The sequence below is a fragment of the Cygnus atratus genome, chromosome 1 (assembly GCF_013377495.2).
Source record: "Cygnus atratus isolate AKBS03 ecotype Queensland, Australia chromosome 1, CAtr_DNAZoo_HiC_assembly, whole genome shotgun sequence".
Taxonomy (NCBI): domain Eukaryota; kingdom Metazoa; phylum Chordata; class Aves; order Anseriformes; family Anatidae; genus Cygnus; species Cygnus atratus.
This window is the reverse complement of record NC_066362.1, coordinates 54,722,008-54,746,382: the sequence shown is the minus strand read 5'-3', so window position 1 is coordinate 54,746,382 and position 24,375 is coordinate 54,722,008. Positions and strand designations below refer to the sequence as shown.

At 38.9% G+C, this 24,375-nt stretch overlaps 1 protein-coding gene across 1 annotated transcript; it reads right to left on the bottom strand.

Annotated features, from left to right (window-relative positions):
* Positions 1-1,333: 1,333 nt before the first annotated feature.
* On the bottom strand, positions 1,334-23,675 carry DMC1 (DNA meiotic recombinase 1). The gene is made up of 15 exons (XM_050708332.1): positions 23,517-23,675; positions 23,058-23,184; positions 12,841-12,931; positions 12,190-12,234; positions 9,128-9,274; positions 8,737-8,819; positions 8,090-8,142; positions 7,174-7,215; positions 5,903-5,975; positions 5,274-5,365; positions 4,306-4,379; positions 4,098-4,212; positions 3,191-3,251; positions 2,500-2,616; positions 1,334-1,799 (listed from the first exon to the last, which is right to left on the bottom strand). The coding sequence occupies exons 2-15, from the start codon at positions 23,063-23,065 to the stop codon at positions 1,730-1,732; spliced, it is 1,071 nt and encodes a 356-aa protein (XP_050564289.1). The 5' UTR covers positions 23,066-23,184; positions 23,517-23,675; the 3' UTR covers positions 1,334-1,729.
* Between the last annotated feature and the right edge of the window lie 700 nt (positions 23,676-24,375).

Sequence of the window (24,375 nt, the reverse complement as noted above, 5' to 3'; positions counted from 1 at the left end):
CAGTTAATTGTGTATTGAATTGTGCAAGAAGTAGAACTTACGGTGGTGACCGTGAAATGTCCTTTTATATATATAGAATTATATATATAACAACACATAATAAAATGTGAAACGTGCTGTGCTCGTACTTCTAGCACCTATCAGGCCGTCCTGGCACCAAAATTTTTGCCTGGTGGTGATCTGTGTACACAAGCCAAAGTAAGCCCTCGCCTGAACAAAAGCCACGCAGTCAGCAGTGCTTTCCAGGCTATCAGATTGTCAAAAATCAGCCACACTGGCAGAAGAGAAAGTGAGTCCCCTTTACTTTTGAACCCTTGAAGTTAACAAATAACTCAGCCTGGAGCCAGGCTTAAAAACAAGATATGTTAAGAAACCGCTAAAAGAAGGCAAACCCTTTAGGTCTGTCACAGCGTAAACTCGCTGAAGTTAAACTTCGGCTACAGCATCAGGCTTTTCTTCGATGGTTTTCTGGTCACTGATGTGTTTTTACTTCATATTACCTTATGTGTATTAGTTAATCTAAATAAAAAGACAAGATTTTTAACCAGACACCAGCTAGACCCATTCTAATCAGCATTCTTATACAGAAGGGAATAATGATAATAAAAAAAAAGCCCTTCCATTAAAGCATCTTGTGTGTAAATGGTCTAGTCTATTTTGAAACAAATTCCATGAGCATCAGAGGTAATGCAGACTGGATCGGTATTTTGTCCCCTACCCCCCCCCATTTCTCTCTTTACTCCCAGTTTTTTCCTGTGCCCAGAGTGATGCACGCTTTGGCTGGTTTGGAGCTACACCTGTGCTGAGTGGCCTGTGGGCACGCTCTCTTAGCAAGCTGCATCATAAACATGTTACCCTCAGTGAAAGTATGAGTGTCAGCCTCTCCCCCATGTAGTCCCTGCTTCTGTTTTCTTCTACTTTTTAATAAAAAAAAATAATGACAATATGTTTTTTAAAAAACTTTGGTTTTAGTATTCTTATTGATACTAGAAGGAATGTTTGTTTCCTTAGAGAACCAGACAAAAGGTTTTAAAATGTTGGGTTGCATATGTTCTATTTCTCTCATGAAAGATCAATGAGATTATTGAAAGCAGGAGTTGATTAAAAGAACCCAACAGAAGCAGAGTGCTATTCTAATTTGTTTTTTATTTTTACCTTTAGGAAAAACTATTTTAAAACATTCTCTCAAAAAAAAAAAGTGCTTTAAAAAGAAATTAAAAATATTTATTGAACATAAAAATGCTTAAGTATTTTCAAGTAACTGTTTTTCCTCTACTGTACATGAGATTCTATCAAGTTCTTGGGCTCTTGTTCCTGCCTTCTCCATATATTTATCACCTATGTACTTGTCAATTTTTAAACTAATTCTAATTCTGTTTGATTTTACACTACCTCAGAGATTTCTTTAAAGGAACTAAAATATTAAACATGAAAAGACAGCTTTGATTTTCACAAAAAACAGGAAATGGATTCTTTGAACAGTTCACGAGCTTGGTTTTTATATCTTTGTCTGCTGAAAGTTCATTTGCAAAGTGAAGAGCCTAAATGAACCAAATTCTATTAAGATCAATAAAACTGAACCACGCAGAGTTTATCCTACTGTCCTCCCAAAAGCTCTCAAGCGGTTCCAAAAATATAAAAATGCAGCCAGGGAGTCAGTGACTTTGCACAGATCTTCATCCCAACTACCTAGGAGGTTTTCAGCTGTATATTTGAATCTGTTTTCTGCCTATTCTTTGGCATCTCCAATCCCTCCAGCAGTTATTGCGAATGTGGCTTCATTTTCAGGCATCTCAGGACTGGGGGTGGAAAAAAAGAAACTTCTGGTTTCCCCCCATGTTAAATGCAGTTGTGGAACAGTCCCCGAAATGTAACTATAAGCAACGTGGACTACTTCAACATGGAATACTTCAACATCTTTATGCCTGTGGGCAAACTCTAGAAAGTGATCAATATTATCAAAAATGTGAAACCCACCTCTGAAGATGACACACAAGGGAGGGGAACGGAGAAAGTGCATGAGAAGAAAGGGTTCTGTTTATGCAAACTTCAACTTCCATGTCTTAGCTCCTGACCAGGCACAGTGGTCTCTCTGTGCAATTTCATTAATATGATTTTTAATGACTTGCATCTGCCACAGCTTAGCAGGTAAACTGCTACCAACTGAGGTCAGGAAAACTTGGTAATTTAACAGCTCTGGAATGTTCCTGCTAAGGGACCACCAGCCTTACCAGACTATTCGATAGTCTCTAAGAGATGAGCACCTAGTAGGATTTATGATGAAAGATTACGTAATCAAATACACATGATATGCAAGATGACTTTAAATCTGCTAATTAGTTTCTCCTTTCAGATATTCTCTCAACGTACCATCCAGAAACGTGGTTAATTTGAAACCATGAATCGTTTCACAGGCTCTTAAGTTTCAGTACCGCAAACTTTGTCACCTTACCCTTGCTCGTAACGTGGCTTCCTCCCCATGAAGGGACGGTGATTTACCTGTCATATATCTTGGCAATGCGCAGCTCCCCCCGCCCTTTCCTCAAACTAATTCGGGTAGTCGAAGCATGAGCGAGGATGTGGCCCCCAATGGGCTTCTTTGGGTCTGCCTGGAAGCTAAATTAGCAAGAAAATGTTGATGATTCACTGTGCAAATTCCATAGGTTAATGGTGTCATTAACTGGCAGACAAGGCATACTGAACTCAGTAATGAATAATAAATAAGCAAATAAATCAAAAGAGGACTGAAACACGCTTGCCTCAAGACAGGATGTTCAAATGCCCGGTGCAATGCTCAGTGGCGTAATTGTCCTCTCATCAGATGGAAGCGGCTCAAGAAACGCACGCCTTGAAGTGCATACATACACTGCTCCCCAAGAAAGTAATGTGTTTTGTTTTCAATAGTTTCTGTAGTTTGTTCTCTTTATTCGAGTCACAGTGAAAGAGGCCATCATTCCAGGCAGCAGATAAGCATTTACAAAAAATTATGAAAACTGAGAGAAACCTATAGGTGTCATCCCTAAATGATTCATCACACCAGAAGGGCCAATGATCAGTCTGAAATAGTTGAAGAAAAGAGGCGCATACCTTCATATCAACGCCTCTCGCTCCACACAATCTCAGTTTTCATCTCTGATAAATATGTAATAGGGATGAGAATAACAAAAAAAGAGAAAAAATATCATCTTACGTCATAGTTGCTCCTGGATCAGCGGTCATCTGATTGGTCACAAACACAGCCACGTTATATTCTGCAATAGAAAATAAAGCCAAGAAGGCGGGCTAGATCAAATTAGAACTCCAAAATATTCTCACCCCCTTGGTAAGAGCAAGGCTGCTAATGAACCGCTTCAAATCACAAAGGAAAGAGAAGCAAATCTTCCTTTTGTCTGCTGGCTGGGCTTGGTCAGAAGACAGCCTAACTCTGCTCCTGTGTGGCTCCAGCTGTAATATTTATGCCAAAAATGAGCACTTTTCAGAGTCCCACTAAACAAGCCTTTCCCAATTCACATCTTCCCTGTTGGCTCCCTGCCCTAGGCCTCTTCTCCGTCCCTCTGTCTGTTCCCCTTTTTTTTTGGTATTTACTGCATAAAAAATATTTGCTCATTCCTCAGCAACATCTCTGAGACATTCCAAAAAAGGAAGAATCCTGTTCATCTCATCATCATCTCCGAGAGCATTGCACAGTGCAGGGAATGAGGCAATGAACACAGCCTACTCCGCTCTCTGTGCCTTCATCCTCTTTTCTTCGTGTTTCTTGAGTATTTAGACTGTAGAAACTGGGGAAAGGCTGAATATTTGTCCAGTTCCACAGCCTGTCCTCTCATTTAGGACTTAACACTGTTTCTCAGAAAACTCTAAATGTTGAATAATTCCAAAGACCCCTTAATCTGTCATGTTTAAATAATATATTTTTAAATTGGTTTGATCTTTTTTGTTTCTTTTTGGTAACTGACAGATACGTAAAGTGAGGAAAGATTCCTGGGCCAATGCGTGATTGGATAACACACTCAGACTACGAGGTGGTTGTGCTACCAACAAGTACTGTTTCAGTAACCCCAGTCCATGTTTTCCATATTTTGCAATGCTTCCCTTACCTTCTGATATTTTTTGGAGCCTTGACAGCATCTGAGCGAGTTTCTGTTGTCGTTCAGCCAACTCTCCACGACCACTGAAATCCACACGGAAGAGTGCCATTATGGAGTCAATGATCTATATTGGAATTATGCTGGATAAGTAAATTCAGTGGGAAAAAAATATAGAATCTGAAAGCAGAAAGCATAGGAGAAAAAAAGTGTCTTGTACCAATAGCTTGAAGATACCAGCTTCCTCATGGAACTTGGCTGCGACATAGTCGAGCAATTCCATCTGATGTTCACCTGATGGGAAGTACGGTTGACAAATGAAATTAGGATCAGAAAGAGCTCTGAAGCAACAAAAGCCTGGGTTTTAAAATTCCACTTTAGGTGTCTGCACTGTTTATATTTTCACTGCCAGCCGTTTGAAGTGCACTGCCCATTAACAAGCGACCTCTACAATACCCAATAATGCCTAAGTTTCTGAAGACTTCAATTACCACTTGCCCAGGCAACAAAACTTCTTTGTGAAAAGCTGCAACACAAAGCTGTGTGAAGAAAACTTTTGTATGTGTGTGTGTTGAGAGCTGAAAACCAATACAACTGTTTCAATTCAATGCTGAATTAAATGACACAAAGAAATTGTATTGCCGTATTTTCATGTTCATGTTGTATTCTGAAAATAGAAGTCCCATTTAAAATGTCCTTGAAGTTTAAGTGCAATGTATTCTGACAGAGTGCATTCAACTATCCCTATAAAGTTCTATTCACAAAATCATAGAGGATTTCTGTACAGAAATCTATAAATTATATATAAATATATAAAAATTATAAATATATAAAATATATAATTCTGTAAATTATAGAAGTAGCTGACATTCAGGCAATCATGGTTACATTAATTGGTGTTTCTGTTACTAAGATGGTACACTGACAACCATCGTACACATAGCAGCGTTGTTGCAGCAAACTGCAAAACTTTTTGGAGTGCAGTTGAGCTGGAATACTTACACTGAGCTAGTCTGCTACAGTACACCCCCAGAAATAGAAGCAAGCTTGTAACTCCTTTTGTTTATGATTTTTAAACATTATTTATGATCCTCAGTGGACAATTTCACCCAATAAACTGAGAACTATTAAAATAGAAGCCTTAGGGGGAAAAAACAGGTATCACGGCAGTTGCAATGATGGTCTCACTAGTATATGCACGTGCATACAGCACGTTGTCAAGTACGGCATCGTGGTCAACGTTGAAGCGATCAGCAATGTCACGAAGACGGTCTGGTCGGCTGATGTTAGTCAAGGTTAAGGATTTCTCTTTGTACAAACCATGCTCTGAAAATACTAAGACTCCATTCCAAAATAAATCTATGGAAAAAGAGAGCATTTATTCTGATCCTAGAGAAGACTGACTTTTCACACTGTCTCACATACGTTGAAGAAAATTTGGGGCTCATGATGATAATTGCTTTGTGTTTAGGGTTTGAGGGGGGGATTGATACATGGATAAAACCTTCTATCACCTTTCATCGACCTATCACCTCCTACCATGTACCATTACTAAGAAAGCATGTTAGATCTCAAAAAAGCAATTAAAAATAAATCTGTATCCTAACTATTTTTTCCAGCTTGGATTAGATCAAATGACGGAGAAATGTCACTGCCTTGTGGGCCACTACACACTGTGCTCTGCAAGCTTTCTGTGTCCATCATAATGTGTTACATGCATGGAGCTATCTGGAACCTCCTTCTTGCTTAAACTCATAACAAACCGAACTGTCTTCCCAGTTCATTGTACCTGTAGCTTTCAACAGCCCAAAAGATACAAAGTGTTTTCAGTATCAATGAAGATAATCTTTCCACCTGTGTAGCCACTTGGTCCTGGAAGCTGAGCTGTCACTAGAATGAATCAGAATGTCAACATGAAAAAGTGGGAAAAATAGTTTCTTACACTATAATTATTTTTAATAAAATCTGATGACTGTTTATCCATATCACAAAGAGCCACCAGTTTTAATCAATGTGGAAATCACTCGTATCTCAAGTCTTACTGCCAGCTTGAAAAGAAAGCCACACCATTTTCCTTTATTGGAGATCAGATGAGATTTAATTAATGGTGTCAAAATTGTGTTTTACTCAGCAACATCACTAAATCTGTATATTTTATATTGAAAATAGGTGAGGGTATTATTAGTTAGTTTTTATGCACAAAACACCCTCTTATTCCTCTGCCCGAATTAACAGTATTGATTTTGTAGGTTTTTTTCAGCTGTAATTCATATAATCAAAAATTCTTTGGGTATAAATCTTTCCTGAATAGTTACTGATTGTGGCTTTAGTTTCTTTGAAGCGAATAAACTAAAATACTCAATTCATTCAGTTGTAATCGTTCATGCAAAAAGATACAACTCTGCTGACTGATTTGGCCATTAGATTGTACTAAATGGGAGAGGCTCCATTTTTCCAGAAGGTGCCACAATCCTTTTATAACAAAGGGTTCATTTAAGTGAATGTTTGCCTATCCAGCGCCTAGAAACTATATTCCAGCAGTGTTCATGGTTACAGCAGTTATTATTTACTACTATTTCCACACTGTGAGATAGCGCTGAGGAATCAGAGTCCTGCTATATCGGGCACTGCCAAAGTCTTTGTTTATCCAGTTAATACGAGCCAGTAGTATCCTTTCAGTGCCCTTTCAGAATGTCATATTCAGGAAAACCTCCTGAAATCAGGAAATTAAAAGCATTGCTGAGAAAGAATCTTGCCTTTGCCCTTTTCTGAGCAATGTCCCTGTCCCCCTGTAATCCATATTTTGCTCTGCTTTTCCAGATACTGTGTTTTGCTCTCAGGGATTGTTTATGGTCTTCTCCCTCCTTATGGCAAAACCTACAGTATTAAAAAGCAATTATGTACATGAGTTCTGTATCCAAACACAATCAGTAGAGGTAAGAGTCACCGAGATCTTTTTCACTGTATTTCTAGAGATAGAAAATTCTGACTTGCCTTTATATGTTGAATTTTGATATTGTGGTAAAGAATGGGTTCAGTGGAAAAAAAAAAAAAAAAAAAGCTCTCCATTTTAAGGTAGCACACTTACCACAAAGGGTGTGAGATAGCTGGGTTTTGCCTGTCCGGAACTCTATTAAATGAAGAAAAAGAAAAAAAAAAGTATTTTTTTTTCTTCAGAGTTTGGCAGATTCAGGATTTACAGCAATTAGAAACATACACTTATAAAATTCACTTCTATTTTTACCCTTTGTATCTTTCAATCTAGATATATAAATCATATAATGTGCAGTCAAAATATCTTGCATGAAATGTAGAATCTAAAATGCTTTCATTTGATCTCACTTGACTGCTAATTTCATTTCTACTTTACTATAGAAATTAAGTATTGCAAGGCAACTATGCAGAAGTAATAATTGAGGGAAGAGGAAAAAATAACGGTTGGGTCCACTGACCAGGCCCAATTTCATTTTCAGTAAAATTATCAAGAAGTTTATGAGTTTATTAATTTCACTACATCAATTCATACAAGTCTCCGGTATATCTTTTCTAAAGGGAAGACTACGGTGTTTAACAAACTCTTTTTGTTTTTGAAGCGTTATTCACTACCTGATCAAACTTACTGTAATGATAGGTTAATTGTGAATGCAAAATATTTTATGAAATTCAATACATCCCGAGTGTGCATAAATAGAATATCTTTTGTGTCATTTTCATTACTGAGAAGGTACAGAGATTGCATCAGGGCATTAATAATGGTATGTCATACTGAATCAGCATGCCCCCAAGTCTAATGATTACTCATCTCATACTGTCTGCAAGCAAATGACGAGAAAAAATAGGAAAACACTAAAGGAAGTGGATTCTTTCTTTTTCCACTCATGCAGGTACTCGTCTTATAATTACAATGTGATGTTTGATAGAGGTAATGCAGCTTGATTTAAAATCTAAACTATTCTGCAGTTCTTTGTCTGTTCAGTAATACTCATTCACTGTGGTTTTCTCACCTCCAAAAGCCTCAGTGATTGCCATGCTTTCAATCCCACCACCCAGAAGTTTACTGAAGAGAGAGGATTATGATATGGTTAAACCCGCAAAATCACAAGAAGAAAGTTAAAAATAATTTTTTGCTGCTTTAAGAGAAGTTATTTCTGTCCTAAAGCCCCTCACATCATGCATTAAGTGCAGGGTTCTAAATGATCACTGATTCACAAAAAAAAAATTAACCTTCCTTAGTATGTGCAAGAGAAAAAATAATAGAAAGAAAAGAAATGGAAAGAAAGAAGAGAGAAAATACCTTTGGAAGATCAAATTCCATAAAAGTATCTCAAGAGAGGTATTGAAGACTTACAACTTTGACCTGAGACATGCAAGTTGTGTAACTAGGTGAAAAAATGATGTTGCAGTCAGGATTTTTGGCAGCAAACTCTGTTTATTTACAATGACTTTACAAAGTCAGGTTTTCATCAGAAAAGGAGCTGTTTCTGTTTCTTACTGTTTCAGGCATCTTTGAGCCAGCACAGGCTCTAAATGCGAGGTAATCTATGTATCCTGAGTATTTGTTCTTCTATATTTTTCTGTCTCATTACAGACAATAAATATGATTATTGGAACAACTTGGCCTAAGGCAGGATTAAAGCAGAGGTAAGCTTACTCAAATTCCTGGCTGCCAGTAGAAATATGAAAGACCATCTTCCGTTTTTCACTGTACTCAAATGCGGTCAGGAATCCTGGCTCCTAAGGTAGACCAAAGAGAACATGAGACATTTTTTTTTTTTAGCTTTAACCTGTTGACAGAGCATGATATTCCACTAAGGCATCTTCTTCTCCACCCTAGCCTCATCTACACATGTTGAGTATGAAAAGCACCACAGCATTCGTCTGGTTGTTGTAGAGTATAAAGTATTATCCCTTTAGAGTAATGAGCAGAATTATTTTCAAAATTGTCTTGATGATGTGGTGAAAAATTCTGTAAAGAGAAATTCTGCATAGCATTTTGGAAAGGACAGAATAAATTTAAATTATCAGGAAAGTGACTGCCTTACAATAAGCTTATTTGCGGCTTCTTTAATCTTGTCCACCTTGGCCTCTGAAAGCCCTTTTACATTGCACAGCGCCCGTCTTGTTGTCATCTGGATTCCTTTGATAGTGCAGATCCCAACTGACTTCAGTTTTTTAATATCTGCTACGTTCTGTGAAGAAAGTTCCTTTCTATGAGTACTTGTGACAGGTAACAACTAGAAGGCAAAGTAAACCTTTCAAACACTTTCTTATACACTCAGGCATGTGTATTTTCATAAAGAAATAGATTTACAAGTAAACTCTTTCTTCTGCAGTTTTTGACACCCAAATAGCAGTAAATTTTGAGTAACACTGATGTGAGGGATCTTTTTGCAGAGACATCCTGGTGCTTTTGTGACAAAGGCAATGTTGGGTCCAGTTGTACTTACCTGTCCCTGTTCAGTACCAGTCTTTCTAGATCCAAGCTGGTAGTAAAGAAACAGTATGGATTATTTCAGATAGCGTGGAGCGTAACCTAACAAACTCTACCAAACCCAGTATGTCCTTGGTCCCTTAGCCCAGATAATCTGTAAACCAGGTAATCTGATCATGGATAATTGGGAGCTGACTTGCATGGGTGGTTCGAAGCGGACTATCTGCTGTGCTGTTTCTGCATGTTCACAGCAAGTCCAATGTAAAGCACACATAACCTGCCAGATCCAACAGACACTTTGAGCTAGAATGGATTTACTGGGGTTTTTCATTTATTGGCCACAGTATGACTTCAGTCAGCACCCTACTGACACATTTTGCCTCATCTCACCTCATTTTATGAGTCTGACATCACTCGAAATTTAAAGGCAAGCAACAGATTACTCAGAAGAAAACATAACACATGAAAGATTTGGGATAATACTTCAACTTACCATCTCCAGCCAAGTTATTTCTTTAAAAAAAAAAACAACCAACCACACACTATGAACTGGATGTATCCTCTATTTATCTCAAGTGTGTGGGTACATAAGACAAGAAAGGAGGGGGCTATGGGAGGAATTAGTCATGTTCCTTGGGAAGCTTGTTTCTCATCCTGTGAAGTTTTTTTGATTATTACATTAATAGTGATAGGTGAGGTAAAATCAATTACAAATAAAAACAACTCTTCCACCCAGAAGAATATAAAAATCAGCAACATAAAAAGCACTGAACTGTTGTTCACACAGAGTTTTTCTATTAAGACAACAAGCTACTCCTGCAAAGATCATTTTTCTAGACTGAAACTTTAATTGCATCACCCAGCTGCTACATTTCTTCAGTGGCTTTGTCTTTGTTATCACATCAAATTAAGACACTACAATTTCCCGAGTAGTAGACCTGGTTGCAAAAGTTCTTGTTCTCTCCCTCACAGATACACCTTTCACCAACAGTGTATTTACCAACCCAGGTGCTAGGATTTACACATCCTTAGACTACAGTTCAATACTATGAAGCATTCAGCGGTAGTAGTCCTGGCTTAACATACTGACACACCTGCCCCCTTGTACCTCCTGCTTATCCTGATCCTCTCAACCGTATTATGTAGCATCTCTGTCCCAGCTGTATGCCTCTGAGGTGGAAACGGGAGCAGATCAGGAATTTTTAAAATACAAAACTAAAACACATTTTTTCTTCTGATACTTTTTGCATGACTTGATTCACAAATCTCGTTCACCAGGTGGCTGCAACAACAGATCTACCAAAAGAAGCAATATCATGCTCTAGGGATAGGAACGCTAGGCAGTGACTGTGGGGTTGCAGCACCTATCAAGTCATTTAAACATCAAGCCACAGCCCAGGTTCTGCTTATCTATTTGTGGCCAGACTGTCAGGTCTATTAAATACTTCTCTCTCTACTCCTATTGAAAAAAAAATATCTAAACACACAAAAACTAATTCTTTAAGCAAATGAATGTAACAGGTACGGGGCATAATATGTTCACTGGCACAGCTGAGAATACCAGCTTCCCCTGAGGGGTGGGAATAACCACTTGGAAAGAAGGAGAAAAAAAAATCAGGGAACTCTTATTAAACCAGATGTATCTCCAAAAAATGAACAATAGAGAACAGCCTAAGTCATCATCTCTTTATTTTCAGGATCCTTCATACCTTAGTATCAATTCTGTGCATGCCTTATTCGATATTGACAGGCTAATACAGCTCCCTTACAGCTCCCTTCCAGCTCATAAGGTCAACCTCTTTGGTCATCTTTTTTAAATTTTTAACACAAGAATCTGTGTATTTTTCCTACTCTGTCCCACGCTGATTACAGCCCCCTATCTCATTATCCTTCTGCAGAACTCTCTTTAAAACTGTCTGTCAATGAACTGCCAATAAAGAAGTCAACAACGATTACACTGCTGACATGCTGAGCGCAGTAACTACAGTGCTGATGAATGCTGTCTCGTTGTGCCTGCCATCCCTTTCTGTATCCATCTATAGTCATTTATCTTAAACTTTACATTATTTCAGGCAAACCCAACTTCTCATTCTGCTTCTCTAACACTGAACATTCCGATCCATGAGTCAGTCTCCTGGGCAAACACATAATAACAATAATTCAAGTAAAAAGGTGATGTTTATGTGATAGTAATGATGATGATGAAAACAATTATAGGAATTCATATCTGATGAAGAAATCTATCCACTTATTTCTCTAGTTATTTATAGTTTCTTCACTCCTACTCTACTCCCTTATACAGCATTCTGAAAATAGTTTAGCAACAATTGTCACTGTGTAATTTCACAGGAACCAAAAACGCAGGTATAATTACAGAGATTGGCAGGAAGTAATCTATCACACAGTTTTCAAATAAATTAACATCTGGTTGGTTTTTCAAGAAGTACCGTGTGCTAAATATTTTGAATATCTTGCCACTTTATATAGGAATCTGGCGGGAATGAGATTTTGTCTTAAAACCAAAGGCAAAATTTGTCTTCACGCGAATGATTTAATATTTATTGCAAGGAGGAATTTCAGTTATTTGTATCAATGTGTAAACACTTTTGGAAATAACATTAAAATAGCTTTACATGGACAATTCTGTGTGGTAAAGTCATTGGTAATACTTACAATTCCATGCTTTTGTAGCAGGTCAATATCCTGAAAAAAGGATTCCTAAAAAAAAAAAAAAAAGATTTATTTTTCTTACAATTACATCTATCTCACTACGTGTGTTTGAAATTTGTAAACCTTGAAATGATTTCCCCTAATAATACATATCTTGTTGAACTACCAAAATAAGAAAACCCACAGTAAGCCAAGAGGGCCTACACATTTCCTATCACTTTCTTCTTAAAGTGTATCTTCACAGGCAAGCAATCCTCTGCTGCGCTAATAAAACTTGTGTTAAGATCATTGTCTCAACTCTTTCATCCATAGTTCTTCAGGCTTTTCAGGCTGATGACCATTCCTTGGAAGCATAAAATTAATGGCTAATCCCCTCGCATTTAATATTCAAGTGTAAGATATAGAGCAATAATGATAATCCCATTAAAAACTGTGCATAGCTTTTGAAAGGTTAACGAAGAGCATTTGAAGAGCAAGACTGTAAAAGGACTACGAGAATGAGATTTTCTTGGTATTAGACTGTAACAAAATTTTAAATGCATTGAACTCCCTGATGGCCTTTGGGGACATCGTGTCTCTCCATGGAATTCATTACACTACAACAATACCTTCAGACATTTGCTGCACCTGTTTTTCAATGAACCACAGATTTACCTCATCATCCTGGTATCCTGATTCTTCTTGGACTACTTGATCCTCCATGGCCTTCATTGTGAAAGCGCAGGCAATAAAGTATTGATCAGTACTGAGAAACACAAACAAAGACAGCATTGGAGGGGTATTAATTGTATAAGTAACTGTGAAGGGACTTTTAAAATGTCCTCAAACTACACAGCCTTCCAAGTGCGTCATCACTTATGGATTTAAACTTGGATTCTGTATTCCACTTTTTGTCCTACCAGACCAAAGCGAGAAAATCTATTGTGTTACTCTCTGATGAACCAATACAGCTAGAAAGGGTTTAATTGGTATTAAGAAAAGAGAACTCATTCCCTTGTGAGAATCTTGGGTCCAAGTGTGATTTTGGAGGTGAGAATATTTTAAATGATTTATCATTAGCTGAATTTATTGCTGTAAGGAAGTTAAAGATGGTATTTTTATATCAAAAGTCAGCAGAGTTGCAGATAGAACAGGTATTGGAAAAGTCTATGCAACACCTCAGCTTCCTCATCTTGTGTGACCCAAAGCTCACAAAAAGGTGCTATTGAGAAGACTACAACTTAGTCATATATCTCGAGGGCACACTATAGAGTCGTATTTGTTTTCAAGTTCTTTGCTGCAGTTCAGAATACCTAATAAAAGCTGAAGACATGCAAGTAATGCCTGTAAGAAGTATGCAAGCATGAAGAGAATAAAAGAAGGGTAGTAGAAATCTCAGGCTTTTGTTATGCAAAAATGAAAGCTTATTTCATGGTTTCTCATGGTTAACTTGCCATGTCTGTACTCTGCTACGGCTTCACTGCCCTTTTTGTGAGACTTCCCATAAACAAGGCCTAGAACCAGAACAGGCACTTACCAAATAAAAAGCTCAAATAAAAAGGACATTATTACCTCCTTAAGTTTCATGAAAGCAGGATAAATGAATAGTTCCTTACAAATATGGTCTTATAACCCACTTTATCAGTTCTGGGATTTTATAAATTGTTATGTTGCTTCTGTCTTAATTGTGATCTGCCTTCATTGCTGTAGCTATGGTTTATCAAAAGTTTTGTAAAGTACCTCATCCAGAAGTGTTTGCTTACCCATCCTTGTTAACAAAATCCATGAAAAGTATATGATGGGTTTATTATGAAAATACAAGATGGGATAATTTAGAATAAATATCTGCAAATAGCTTTTTTCAGTTTTTAAATGGATACTTAAGGTCTGCCTAATTTGCTCACAAGAATCTTGTGTATACAGAGGAGGGAAAAGTGAGAAAGAAAATATAATGTTAGGATGGTATTATTTGGGGTTTGGAGTGAATATATGATGGAGTCACTTCCGTTAGTATTCAGTAGAAATACTCCTATAATGTCAGTTATTTCTGATAGCATCAAGATGTATTTTGTTTTTATTTCAGAATCCTGACAATTATGAGACAATTATGACAAACAATGAGAAATCATGCCTTCACATCATGCTTTATATCAGTCAGAAAAATAATTACAGTAAAATAAATAAAAAAGTACTTGAAGAGATTTTAAAAACCCCAAGCTTCAAAGACTGAAGGAAGAAAAACAAGTAATGCAAAAGGTATTACAATCCCCTCCTCCATTACAAATATCCTCCTGAAAATGCACATAATCCTGAACTACAAGCACAGTTTAATAAGTCGTAGGTTCACTCTCCTACTCCCCGTCCTTAGGCAATTGGCACCTCAAAGCAGAAAAACTAGGCAGACCCAGACACGTGCCTTCCTGCGGGCTAGAAGGAAAAATCGAGAAATTATACCACACCCTCTGAAAGCTTTAGGGATGAACAAAACCCTGTTTAGTGCTGAGTCCTCCTGTCACTGGTGTGTTGGTACAATGAAGGCCCAGAGGATTCCAGCCGTCACTGTGAACTAGAAAAAAGGCTGAAAGTCTGCAACAACACAGCAAATCCGTTATGAAGTAAGGATCTTTGGGAAAAAACACGTTTTTGTGGCACCTCAGGTGCCTCAGATGCCATAAAACCTTGTAATTACTGCCCTAGGAGCTATTCATTAGGATGCATGGGCAAGACCAGCTTGCTGCACGGGTTTGAACATATATAGGTTGCTGGTGTGACAGGCGCTTGGCCTGAGCAAGTAAAATTGGGTTTAGTAAACGTTTTTTTGGACAGGAACATCGCAGCTGATTTGACAGGAGCTGAGTTTGGGCCTCCATGTTACAGGCAGCAGGATGACCCATTCTCTCCTCCCCCTGACCTCCTGAGGAGCACGGTGCTGGAATTCCACATTTACTGACTCAAGCGAAAAATAAACGATTAATCACATATCAACACACGCATTTATTTGGCCTTTGCTCGCCAGCTGCCTTTTCGAGGGATGCAAATTCACCTTCCCAAAAGGGGCGAGGCTCCACAGAAATCCCCTCCCCGGTGGGAAAGCCGAAATCCCCCCTCAAAATTGACCACGGTCACTAAACCACTGCTCGGACCCAGGCAGCTCCCTGAAGGGCTGCGACACCCTTGGGTGCTGACAGTCCCAGTCCCGGCAGCCCGCCCGCCCGCCGCGGGCCCGCCGCTAATGGCCGGACCGCCCTGAGGGCGGCGCGCGGGCTCCTGACAGGAATTGGGCTGCCCACTCCTCACCGCCTCCCGCCGCCTCCACCCCCCCCCCCCCCGCACCGAAATACGTTTGAAATACAGTTCATTTTTGTCCTAAAGCCTGTTGTCTTCTAAAATTTACCGACTGTTGTGTTTGTCATCGCGGGGGAATGTTGTATTACCCTTATTTTATGGCTGGCTTCGCAACACAAAGCGGTGGTGGGTTTGAGGGCAGTCAGTTTGATGCAGTGCAGTGGGTGCCCTACACACGTCCCGCTACACCACGCGTTTTTGGGTTGGGTGGCCGAAGCCCGTCAGAGGGCATCCACTTCTGAAAGGTGGAAGAGAAGTGACTTGCCTGAAGCCAGAAGATAAGAAAATGAGATTGAGTCATGCACATGATGATCTGTCATTTTAAAAGGATGGGAAAAGTGCATTTTAGGATATAAACACTTCCAGCGGCATGCAGACCCATCTCCTTGGAGATCCTTTTTGAAAAGCGAATGGCCTGTTTTAGTTCAGCTGTGTGGAAATGATCTGTCAGTGCAGCCCCATGCTCAGGAGGAGCTGGTGGCATCCCGGGGTCAGTGCCCTTGGTTTTATTGGACTTTCAAGTGTTGTGAGGGGTGAGAACACTGCCTCTTCACGTGTGTTTCAAGGCACTTTGAAAATTTCCATGCCTTCTGTCTGTGGGAGGTGAAGAATACATCCACTGTCTCCAGTATTAGCCAAAGCAGGACACTGACCAAGCAAACAAAAACATCACAGCCCCTTACCACCATCAGCACACTGCAGAAGTGCCTGCATGGCCAGCACTTGAAAAATCAAGCTTTTTATGTAAGTACTTAGATTCTAATTCTGGGTGCCTAAGGCTCTGTCTGTAGAGAGGAACTGGCTGGCACAGCTTTTGAAAACTGCATTATTCTGCAAGAGCTATTCCAGAAGAGCACTTAGGGAGGCAGTCCTTTGGCCTAAAGATGAATTCCTTCGCAAAGTATGCTTTTTCTCCAGGACAGAGTGCACACGCAGAGGGTAATCTTTCTGGCACTGCTGAACAGCTCTACAACAGCTAATGCATGAGGAAACAACCTGCCCTCCATTATTCCTCTTCTTAGAAAAGCTGATGAATGCACAGAATGTGAAGATCATTTTCCATCCCAAAGTACAACTTCGGATAACCAGTTACACCCTACATCTTCAAAGCACCGTGTGATCACTAGCTGCTCGCGTGGCTCCCAGCAGATGCTGTGCAATGACTCCACGCATTCTGTCACCTTACACAGCAGGCGAGTGACAAGGTGTACTCGTCCCTACCCCTGCCTTCGCTGTGCAGCCCCAGCTGCATTTCGGGCTGTGGCGAGGAGACACACCACTGCCATCTGCATTTCCTCTCAAGTGAGATTGTCCCAGCTCAGACGAGGCATGACCCAAGTCAAACCACTGCCATAAAATATGCTAAGTATTCAGCTGACTTTGCCATCCACACAAAACATTTTAATCCATGGTAACAGGAGGGAAATCATGTGGTTCTTCTGTTGTTTGCTTCTGGTTTTTATTTAGGTTTATACAGATCAAATGGACTAGAGTCAAATATATAAACTAATGCCTCCTCTGAACTTTCAAGCTGGCAGTATGCCTGTTCCTAATCAGGACAGAATTATCTGATATCTGGCCTTCCAGAATTTAACACATGAAGATTCAGCCTTCAAGAGCGCACATTTATGTCTGAATTGTTTTGGAAAAACTGTGCCTTGTGGTTTCCATAGGAATATGTTTCACTTACAGTTTGTTTGAGACTAAAACATTCCTGTGGCACACCTGGAGTTTCAGAATGGCAGAATGCTTCTGGGCAAAGACGCAGCAATTTCTTCAGATTCTTCAGCTCTCCTATCTCTAGCAGCTTTTGTGTTTTTTTTTGTTTGTTTGTTTCCTGTAAAGTTGAAAATAAATGGGAGATTTATGTAAAGGAAACAATTTTGTCTATGTTTTCTTTCTCTATGGTCAAGACCAAGATGAACTGCTAAAGCTGGATGTACAATAGTTCTTGGGATAGGATTGACAAGATATCAGATCAGCCAAGCTTCATAGACCAGACTGGAGATCCAAGATGGTTACACTGTTAAATGGAGATACCTGGAAGGAACAGAGATGGTACTGCGGAACTGGGTGATGTCCAAGTCTTTAGAACTTTAGACAAGGCCTTGACAAAATACTCAACACCATGCTGTTGGGACTGATCTGGAAATAATAAAGTCATAAATTTTGCTATCATTAATTTACCTTGAGTTAATCATTAAGGATATGGTATAAAATTAAAGATCTCTTCTACATATCAGGATGTCCAGTCCAGACTTGGTTCAGCATCAAAACTCTAGAGGAAATGATGAATTAGATGGTTGTGTCCATTGATATTAAAGAGATGCCAGTCGAAGTCAGGACCACAACAGGCTGGCTATGACTGGAAAAGAAAAGATGCCAAAGAGAACTTATTAATATCAAAAAAACAGATGAGATTACTCAAGCACAGTTATTTTTCTGAGTGAAAAAGAAATAATCCATAAGTACGTAAACTATACAAATACAGTAAGCGACAGCAGTCCAAGCACCATAAGCTTCATTTTCTTTGTGATAATTTTAATAGATGATTGTGAAATAAGTAATTTTTTATGTATAACAAAGGATGTTATGAAAAGAATACAAAATGCAGACTGGAATAAACAAGGCCACTTTTAAGCTTTGCAAAACCTAAACCCAGTTAACAGCCTTTCTGGAGACATGCATCAATATATCATTGGCAGAGTCCATCAAGAAGATAAAGGATGTAAGAAAGCCTTTCCTTTTTGAGAATGCACATTCTCAAGATTAAAAAAAGCAAACCAGTAATGGACAACACCAAGGCTGAAAGGGACATCAAGGATAATCTATTACAAAGCAGAATCAACTAAATTGGCAGATGTTTGCTTGCCTGGAGAGGCTGTGGATTTTCTTTGACCAGAGGTTTGTTTTTTGTTTGTTTGTTTGAGAAAGAACCAGACAATTTCAGTGCTTGACTATTCTTGCCATTACCCTTGAACTCCACTATTCACTTAATAATGCAATTTTGTCTGTAAAAATGTGCAATATTCTTTGAGCTAACTTCTAGTTTTAAAGGTCAAATAACTGTGACTAACTCTCGCATTCTCATGTCTTCTACCACAAAAGAGACAAAATCCCAGCACAGTCAGTTCTAAAATAATTGCCCAGACCTGCTGCATTACCTGGGCTTGCTCTTACCTGCTCAGCCCTTTTGGGGCTAAAGCATTGTAACCATGTAGTTCTGTAATACAGTATTGCCATTCCCAGTTTTATGGTGAATTTGCAAGGCCTCAGGAGCAAGGCTTGTCCGGCTTGCTTTCTGTGAACTTCTGGTGACCCTTTTGTAACTTTGTTTTACTTGGTTAGCTGGGACAGCAGTTTCCATAATTGACCAGGTGTCTATGGCTAATTTGTTTTGCTTCTGCTTATCTGTGTTGTACAGCCATCAATGTATAAAAATAGCAGTAACAAGCAGTTATTATGTAGAATGAGAGATTTACAGCTAGCACAATGATGTAGTGTAGAAAAATACAGGCCTGATGTGATAGCAGAGGCCTTGAGAATTGCAGACAAGATGGGATGCAAAGGAGTACAGGCAAGTGATGATAAGAGGCAGGGCACAGGCTTGGCATTGGAGAATTGGTGGCTATAAACAGTTCAGTCATCAGCTATAAACAGTTCAGTGATCAGTCAAAGAAATGCAGGCCTGGAGCTGGACAAAACTGGTTTGGGTAGTAACAAAGAAATAGTATCTAACATACATAATATGCACCACGCATAGCAAAATCAGATGTAACATGAAACCACGGACATGAACATCATATTCCTCCCAGTGAAGGACTCCAGATGTGACAACTCTCTGCTACATTCCCCACATGCACCAGAATGAAGCCACCAACCTTACAACCCACAGGAGCAGTGGAAGAGGGAGTGAAATACAAGGAAAAGGGACAGAAACCAAGAAGTGTGTTACAATTTTATAGGACTGTAACTGCATTATTGTTCTTTCTGTAAGTTACAGCTGGATCAATAAACATTAGACTCTTAAGATTTCAATTATATTAGCAATAAATTCTTGGCTTTGCATTATATGTAAGATGTACTTCCTCTTTGTCCATAAACGAGATTCTGAGCATAGCAGTGTGTGTCACTAATTAGTGGCTGACATACCCACTTCTAAATTTCACTGGTGGCTGATAAATTAGGAGAAGCTCAAGGACTGCCTCAGCTAACAAGCAGACCAGTACCGAAACAGACATGGATTAAGCACTCATCCTGGTTGTAGCTAAAATTCAGTCTTTTAAAATCTATCACTGAACACATATCTAATTTTGCTAACATATTAAAATAAATAAATAAATAAAATAAAACTGTAGCATTGAAAAAAACATCCTTTTTCATTTTTAACAAAATAATTTGTCCTATGAGGAGGGCTGCTGCTGTGACCTTCTGCAATTTATCAATTTCAGAGTGAAATTCTGCACAGAATCTTTGTTACAAGGAACAAAATGCAGTTGCGGAAATATGCAACTCTGAATCACGAAATGACTACTTTGGGAGATACAGGCCTTTTTTTACACTGGGAGAGCTTTCTAAATAGCTTTTGCAAATTCCAAAATAACTGCTCTTGACTAACTCCACACATGGAGATTTTTGTTCTGGAGTAAGTGCACGTTGTTCTACTTTAGCTTAATCAACTTTATGATAAACAGGAAGAACAGGCTAATTATGGAATAAGACTGCCTACATATGTAGCTAAGTGGGAAGGGTAATTGCAAGCACTTACCTACATCTCTGGTCATTTGCGTTAACCTCTAAGGTCAGATGAACTTTACTACTGCTTTCTTTATCCTACTTTTATTTCCTATGAAATCGTTACGAGTCTTCAAAGTCACTGACAATGCTACTGACAAGCTTGCATTTGAATTAATGTTCAGTCACAGGCCTGGTTCAAGTCTATGGGTGAATCATCTTCATTTCACTCAAGTAAAATGGCAGAATTGACTCAATATTCATCAAAAGTCACCTGAAAGAGTGAACAAGAAAATTGCTCACGGATGGGTCTACCATGCAGCAGGACACAGGGCAGTGTGTGTATTCTTCACACCAAAGAAATTCTGACTCCTAATACAAACAAGCTGGAAGTACTGCAAATATTGTCTTAACTGTTATGGCCAAAAAAGTCGATGCTTCTCTAACTTATTCATACATCAGCATTGAAAATTAATCTACATTAGACACAAAATAAAGCAGCTTAATCCACCGAACACAGAAGAGCAGAGTTTTTCAGTGCTACAGCTAAAAAAAGTATAATTTATGGAATGTTTTTTCCTTTAATATATCCCAGCTCACAGAAGCCAAGTGCTTCTGTTGTCAAGTAAGTTGAATAATGACTTTGAGTACAGTGCTCTGTTTTGTACTGAGGGCAGCATTTTCATTGGCATGGTTCAGAAACAAGAATGTACTTAATGTGCAGCTAATAAAACAAGTTTGATTTCCAGGTTACACAAGAATTCACTGGTCACATCAAGAAATCACATCAAGAAATGACATTTTACAAGAAAGACATTTTTAAATTCACACTTGGAAGAGGTTCAGCACTGGTATTAGAGACATTTCTTCTTAAAAAAAATACAAAAAACAGAACACCCCACAAGCTTTGAAGAACTTCAACTTTTGAAAAACAAATGATTTTCGCAGTGTTTCTAGTGTTTCTTCATACTTGATGAGTCTGGAAAAGTTAAGGCTTTCTAGCTCAGCTTCTCAGTTGGCGGCAGCTTTTCTTTTAAACCAGCCATACTGCAGAACTAGATGTGCTCTTCTTTTGGCCAGTTTTCTTCTCTTGGCATTGCTGCTGCTTCTGCAAGTGAGTTTGTATGTAAACCACAGAGAAAAACAGTCTTGCTCCATTTGTATTCCATATGTTTGCCAGGCTAGTGGCCAGAAGAGATCATGAGCAGTTTCTTTTCAAATTCTAAAACGTGGATAGGCATTGACTGCCTCATCACAGTTATTTTCAGTTTAGAATAACATTTAGAACTCTCAGAACAATTGTAGCCAGCTTAAAATACTGTGCTTCCTTGATTTTGCTATACATAAAGACTTAATTTGCAGTGATGGCGCAGCCAATAATTATCTTCAGTCTTGCACCTTTAAACTTCAGTGATTGATTAACCTGATTATTCTTGTTTTATCCCTTGCTCCAGTTTCCTTGGATTATCATGGATTCTTTACCAGCATTACTGGAAGTGTGTCTGTTTCTTATACATGTCTATACCTCAAAGTAAGTTTTCATGCCCTCCTCCTCTGGTGCTTTGGCTGAATTGATGATTATAAGTGGCATGTAATAGTCTCTGAAACTCAGTACAGGTGCACAACTCCCACTAAGTTCAATATGTTCACAGTACAGCAAACTGGAGATAAGAAGCTGATGAGAATAACAACCATCTTCCATCCCAGGCATTTGTGAGGACAATGACTGAGTGACCTTGAAGGAACTCTATCGAAAGTAAAAGCATCTGCAAATCGACTCAGGAGACTGAACTACCCAGGCAGAGGACTTTTCTGGATGTTCCTTCAGGAGGAAGTTATGTATATTTGATAGAAAAAAAGATAGGGAAGGAAATTCCAGACACTGTTGGAATAAATACGCAGTATATCGTTCATCACCAAACACCGTATTAAAATTCCTAAAGAGCAAATGCTGGAGGAAGCCTACTGAGAAGGACAAAAATGCTACAGAATCCTGAACTATCATAATTGCGAGACTAAAAACATAACAAAGCACTAGGCTTTGGAAGTTGCATCTGTCAATAGTTTGAACACAACAAAGGTTGTTTAAAATCTCTTAGAGAACCTGCATCCAGACAAAGGAAGAAAGTCCTCTCACCCATTCTTCTCAGGATGATGGAAGGTTCTAACAGGGAACAGGGAAGGGACCTTACTGGTTTAGGGACAGAATCTGTGGAGATAAACTGACAAAAAAGCAACACTAAAAATTGCAAAGCAATCCCACTTCTGTACTCCCTGTATGCGAGCAACTGCCCTTAAGGATCTTTCTGTATTTGCATGGCATATGTGGATGCCAACAAAGAAGATGAGCTATGGCAGCAGGAGCAAGAAAAATTCACTCAACCAACCACAACATCTTCCATCCTTCTCCAAACACTTTAACACCTCTCTAGGATGACGTGCTATTTTTAGCCTTCTAGTTTTCAGCATATGTTGAGACTGCTTCCAAACACTTTCTTTCTGATCCTTTTCCAGCTCTGCATCTTGGGTCTGGAGGTCTGAAATAAATACCGAGTCTGGATTGCCCTCATTTAGCATGTGCCAGTGGACCCAATGCCTAAGAAAGTATTTGCACTAATTAGACACACACAAGAGGATATACATGCAAGCAGCTCCGATGGGTTCCAGCTACCTAGGATTGACAAACACATACATATATATGCACATGTACACGCACCCTCCTGCTTCTCATATGGGGAGGACATGTTACAACAGAGCAAAGACAGTCAGAGCAACAAGACTGCAGAGTCTTAGTAAAATAAAATATGTTTTACCTTTTCATCCCAGTTCTATGCCTGGAAAAGTCACTGTTTCATACTTTCCTTGTTTGGACTTAGAGGACTTCGCTTCCAAGATATGATGAGGTTGGTATTTGCTAGAAGCTTGTCCACGTCATAGTTCCTTCAAGAAAAAAAAAAAAAAAAAAGAAAGGCAGAAGAAAAGTTTGAGTCATTTACCACATTGGTAGGAATAATGCCTTAATTTTCATATATTCTCTTTAAAGAGCCTAGCTCATCCACAAGTGAGACATAACTGTTTCTAGGGTGAAATACAGCATCCACTAGTGCTGGCAACACCACATTGCAGTCATGTGAAGAGGAATAAAAACATCCTCTCCTGCTGAAACTGCTAGAGAAATTTCAGGGTGGTAGAAGGCAATTATAGGCTTGGAAAATAGCTGTGACACCAGGATAATGCATCCATCTAGTAAAAAATAACTGATTAAATTATACCATAAATGCCCAACATTGCTGAAGTCAGCTGTCTCTAACAGAAGCAAATTTGGAGATAGCCTCCCTCGAGATTTATTGAGTCCATAAATTCCTTTAACAAAATTAATAAAGCACAACACGCTCATCTTCTCCGTTTCAATTTGCAGGTCTCGGAAGAAAAGTGGCACTAGCATCACATCGTTACTGTATTTCTTTGAGTCAGTTTAATAAGCAAATTAATCCCTTCCAAATATCCATTCCCTGTGCAGTTACTCAGTGAAATGCGTTTCCCCCTTGCTGCTCCACAATGACAAAGCAGTGTGGGTGAGAGGTCTTCTCCTAACACTCTGTAATGGCAGGACCCTGGCTGTGGCGAGACAAATTGACATGTTGGCAGCGTGGAGTTCACTTTGATGATAGTTAAATATACACAAAGGGTTTCCAAAGAATAAAAGTGACCTAGAGCCTGGGATAATTGCTGTAACAGTGCATGTTACAAGAACAAAAAATACACTAAACTATGTGCTTGGTCAAGAGAAACAGAAGTTGTTGCTTCCACTTGCTGGCAGGCAGGACAACACAAACGTTCATTACAAAAATATGTAGAAATCAGCAAGATGCAAGCTGAGTAAAGTCTGTGTGCTGTGCTGAGAGTAAGCGTCCTCTGCGATAGCACTGAATATTAAAGAAAATGCCTGACATACTTTATTTTGGACTTTAAGGAGAATAACTTGATCTCTTGCTAGCTTTTTTTCTAAGGGGTTGGATTTAACAAAATAAGCAGACCTTAAGACTGATCACCCATTTCTTTTCCACTTCTTCAGTGTGCAATACAGGAAAAGTAAAAAAGTTTATAAATATACACATTCTTAAATCCAAT